Raw genomic sequence first — 4,772 nt, 5'->3', positions numbered from 1 at the left:
AAATGCAACACCTCCCCCGACACCTTCTCACTCAACTCCATCCATGGCCTGCACAATCATTCCGTTTTTGAAAGGGATTGACCTGTACGTCCTGCAACTTGGTCTTTTGTGTCTACCCTTCCCATTGACCAATCTCCACAAACTCTTCCTGCACACCTATCACTACCTCAAATACCCCCAACCTCAGAACACCTCATTTATTTCTGAGCTTCTTTCCCCCTCCACAGTCCTGATGAATGGCTCCGATCCAAAATGTCAACTTTCCTGCTCCTCTGATATTGCCTGACCCGCTGTGTTCCTCCAGGTCCACACTCTGTCATCTCTAAGTTTCTGCATCATCAGTTCTTGCTATTTCCCAGTCACTGAAAGTTAAGAACTGTCTTCAGTCCCTGTTCATTCCGCCCTGATTTCCTGTCATTTTGGCTACTTTTTACGCCAACATCTACAGGAAGAGATCGAAAATATTTGATCAATGTCCACACCATTCCCTCCTTTATCATTGTTAATTCCCAAATTCCATTCGCTCAGTGATAAATACTTCCTTCAGCTATCTATATCCTTTTTATCTATTCTGGGAGCAAGAGACCTTCTTGCTGGTTTACATTTTTGTGAAGATCTGGAGTGTACAGAGCACAGGTGCTCTGCAAATCATCCACTCACCGTTCAAAGAAATCCAACCGTATACCAGTCAGCTTCAGAGCTTTGACCAATTTCATTCACCTTGGGACCATTGCAATCATCTGTAGTCAGTAAAGAATGGTATACCCAGCTTGTTGAAGCATGTCTCAATGAAAAGTATACTTTTTGAGAAGTATGAAATGCCTCCTTAAAATTCTAAAGTCGCTGAGTTACCATGCGACATTTCACATCCTGATTTTGCTGTACCTCATAATGAATTGTGCTTTCACGGGTTTGTATTTATTTTAATTAAATTTTCAAACCAAGGTCAGTACCATGTTTAACGCCCTCAAACTGAATGACATTTGATCTTGTTGTGTCCACTCTTCAGTCGTGTGTCTGTTACTGAACCTGCTCCTCTATCTATCTATCTGATGCTTCTACACATGTGCAACCAGGCACCCACACTTGGATTGAGATGCAGATAAACAGTGTACTGGCACAGGTGCACACGCTGTCAAATTAGGCCGGTAAAAATCACACATCAAAGGTCCTGGAGATATCATCTTCTTTCAATGATGTCGATTAATAAGACACCAGGGCTGTGGGTTAAACAGAAACGCGTGCAAAATTGATTGCTGATGATGTAATTCTTCAGTCAGTTTCAACGTTTAATACATTTCACAATTGGAGTGAAGGGATAGTACACAATATTCTTCAAATGCTGTCTGAACTTAGGATGTGCGATGACATAAATAACAGTGTTTGTGCAGCAACTCAGCATCTGCAACATGTAGCCCAGGTCCATTGCAAATCTAGGCAGATCTAAAGACTTATATCCCAAAAAAAACATTCTCCAGTATATGGAATACACCATTGATACTGACCATAATAGAATGAAATTCCCTGAGATAAGAAACAATAAAATGATGGAATTCATTCGACTCTTCATCTCTGGGTCTTTGATGCTCTTTCTGTTGCTACGCTGATGGAGTCTCCTGCGGGATCTGCTGGTCACTGCAATGTGTCTAGCCATTAAAAAATTGAGAAGCAGAATGAGAATAAAGGCAACTCCTGGTGTTAGTATGTAATGACAGAACTCAATTGCTGTCCAGACTGGAGAAGATTTCACATCCCTTTTCACCCAACAAAACCAGGCTCTGTTGCTGACATGATACTTATTATGAAGCATGAAATACCAGAAAATGTTCTTCAGACAGCTCAATCCAGTCACAGTTGCCAGAACTACGGCTGCTGTTTTCACATTGCAATATTTACTTCTCAGATTTGGGCAACAAATGGCTACAAATCGATCAAAGGTGAAAGTGACGGTGAACCAGACAGAACAGTCAGTGGCTGCATAAATCAAAACAGCGTGGATATTACACACAGGGAGACCTTCTAAGAGATGTTGCCCTTCCACATAGACAAATGGAATATGTCGCAATATGAGGTCAAAGATAGTGACCAGGAGATCTGCTATTGCCATGGCTACCAGGTAGTGAGAGACAGATCGGGAGAGGCCACACTTTTCCTGCGACAGTATCACAATTGTTACTATGTTGGCTGTGAGGAAAGCAAACAATGAAGATGTAATTTCTGCTTGGAATAATGTTACCAGTTTTATTGAGCACTGATTGAGATGTACAAATGGCATTTTGTATCCGTTCCGGTCACAAATGTTGCATCATTATTCAGTTTATTTGGTGCATGCACTGGCCGTTATTCCATAAATTCAGCACAAAATGAAAATATAAGATGAGACAAAAGTTGCTGTTAACTGAAGTATTCGTGACTCTTGCAATATATTTGCCTGAAATTGGAAATCACAGAAACTTCACCTGAATTAATGAATTTGGATGTGGGTAAGATCTATGAGATGCTGCCCTCATTTAAATACGTGATGGAACCAATGGTAAATCAATAGCGTTTGTAAATGCAAGCAAGGATTCTAGTATTAATCGATCAAATACCTCAAATGAGGTCACTGGAGGAATGGATACAGAGTCAGTGTGCGCTCAATAAGACACTAAGACAGCCAGGGTTGCAGACCTCACAAGCGGACCAAGAAGAAAGCAAGAAGCAGTAAAGATGCGAGAGCAAATTTCAAGCACGATATTCCCTGATCATTGGTTATCAGAATGAACAACACAGAGGAAAGAAAATGAGAGCAGCAAGTGTTTCACTGTAATACCTCAATTTATAGAAATACAAAAGACTTACCAGGCACTGCAATGATAGCGAGAATCGGATAATAAATAAATTGGATAATCCGAAGAACAATTTGAGTGCGGTATCTCAGTGGCTTCCGAACAGAAGTAGCAGAAAGCGAATGCAACATCTCAATGAATCCCCGTCCCACTGTTTTACCATTCCCATCAACTGTTCTGACTTGTTGAAACATTGTCAATTCATTCCAATCTGTTGTTGTAACATTCCAATTGTTTGTTCTTAGATTCAAATCCAATGTTGTATTGTTCCAATCCATCATTGCCAGATTCCAATACGTTGTTGCATCATTCCAATCTATTACTCTCCAAGTGTAAACTGTGAACTGTCCGCCTTTCTCTCTCTGTGTCTGTGGTGTCCCAGGTGTCTGTCAATATCACAGCTGTCTCTCCCACTGACACTATGAGAGGAATAATTGAACAATGCTCCTCATAAGTAGATGTAGAACACCCTGCAGCAACACAATTAGGATCCATGGGGACTGACATTAGTGACAGTTACTAAACAAACAGTTTCTCCATCCATCTTGTCTCCTCAGTGCCAGAGTCAGCTGATGTAATTACACAGGTGATTCCAGAAGTTAGCTGAGGAAAGAGTGATGTCATTAATTAATGTACAGGCTGTAAAATGGGATTTGGGGCTCGAGTCTGAGCATGACAAATGTTGATGTCTGTTTAAGTGAGGGAGTGAATGGACCATGTAATTACAGGTCAGTTCTTCAATTGAAAGCCATGGTGTAAGGTGACAGGGGAAGCCTGAAGCATGACACACTGGGTGAGCTGATGAAAATAAAGTGGTGAACAGTTGTTCAGACAACAAGATGTCTGGTCTGTTTAGCCTCCTTCAGTTGACAGCAAATCACCTAGTCCACCACGCTTCCACCCTTATCAAATCACCTCTGCAGTTAAAAATCATGGCCATTCATATAAATTTCCATGGGCCTCGATGCCAACTGTAACGTGAAATCTACCAATCTCTGCCTTGATGGCAGAGCTTTCACATGTTGTCTGGGGCACAGCATTTCAAAAATTCACCATCCTCTCAGTGAAGAGTTTCCTCCTCATCTCAGCCCCAAATGGATTGTCCTTTCTTCTGAGAAGGTTCTCAGGTACTCACCCACAGGGCCAGAGAAATGTCCTTCCTGCCCTTACTGGCAATCTGTTTCAGAATTTTCGAATTTTTGTGGATATTACTGAGCTCCAGATATTCCCGTCTCCCTCATCATTAAGTAAGCGGGCCAAACCTGTATACACATCCACTCTCCTGCCTTTACTCTGATGCCTTGATTCGCCTATTTAGTTTAAGCTATTTCAGCCTGAAATATCCAGAAGGGCTCAGCCCCGACAGCTCTCTGTGACAACAGGTTCCAAAGCCTCATGATGTTCCAAGAGAAGACATTTCCCCTCATCTCAGTCTTCAATTGGTGCCGCTTCATTGTGAGACACTTCTTAGACTCTCCCATGAGGGGAAACATTCTCTGTGCAGCACACTGTCGACACCCTTCATGTCATCGCCGCAAATTCCTTCAAACTCCATTGAGTACAGGAGTAATCTGTTTAATCTTTTCTCCACAGCCAATACTTTCACAATGTGATCATCCTTGGGAACATTTCTGATCTTCTTCCAATGGAATGTTACGTCTGCTTATCTCAGCAGCACCTTTAACATTTGCAGAAAGGCTTCCCTCCTCTAAAACTCCAAACCCCTTGAAGGAATGGCCAACATTCCATTATTTGTTCTGATAACCTGCTAGCCTTCTGCGTTTTGTGCACGTGTTCCCACAAGTCCCCTTGTATTGAAGCTTTCTGCAGTCTTTCTCCATTAAAATCAGACTCTGTTCTGTTGCTCTCGCTTCAAAATGGAACAACTTCACATTTTCTCACATTTGACTTCTATTTCAACTTTTTGCTGTTCATTTTGAATCA

General features: G+C 41.7%; 1 protein-coding gene across 1 annotated transcript; it reads right to left on the bottom strand.

Moving 5' to 3' along the window:
• Positions 1–1,282: 1,282 nt before the first annotated feature.
• On the bottom strand, positions 1,283–3,231 carry LOC125463023 (probable G-protein coupled receptor 139). Its single transcript, XM_048553650.2, has 2 exons — positions 2,842–3,231; positions 1,283–2,184 (listed from the first exon to the last, which is right to left on the bottom strand). Exons 1-2 carry the CDS (start codon positions 3,107–3,109, stop codon positions 1,283–1,285), a joined length of 1,170 nt encoding a protein of 389 aa, XP_048409607.1. The 5' UTR covers positions 3,110–3,231.
• Positions 3,232–4,772: the final 1,541 nt, after the last annotated feature.

The sequence above is a fragment of the Stegostoma tigrinum genome, chromosome 21 (genome assembly GCF_030684315.1).
Source record: "Stegostoma tigrinum isolate sSteTig4 chromosome 21, sSteTig4.hap1, whole genome shotgun sequence".
NCBI classification, from domain to species: Eukaryota; Metazoa; Chordata; class Chondrichthyes; order Orectolobiformes; family Stegostomatidae; genus Stegostoma; species Stegostoma tigrinum.
This window is presented reverse-complemented; position numbering and strand designations above follow the sequence as displayed.

Bases quoted from the DNA above. Each gene is read 5' to 3' on its own strand.
- LOC125463023 (XM_048553650.2), bottom strand. From the start codon at position 3,109: ATGATGGATTGGAACAATACAACATTGGATTTGAATCTAAGAACAAAC. The intron at 2,185-2,841 runs GTAAGTCTTTTG...CTTTCCTCACAG, and splicing joins CGCTATCATTGCAGTGCCTG to CCAACATAGTAACAATTGTG.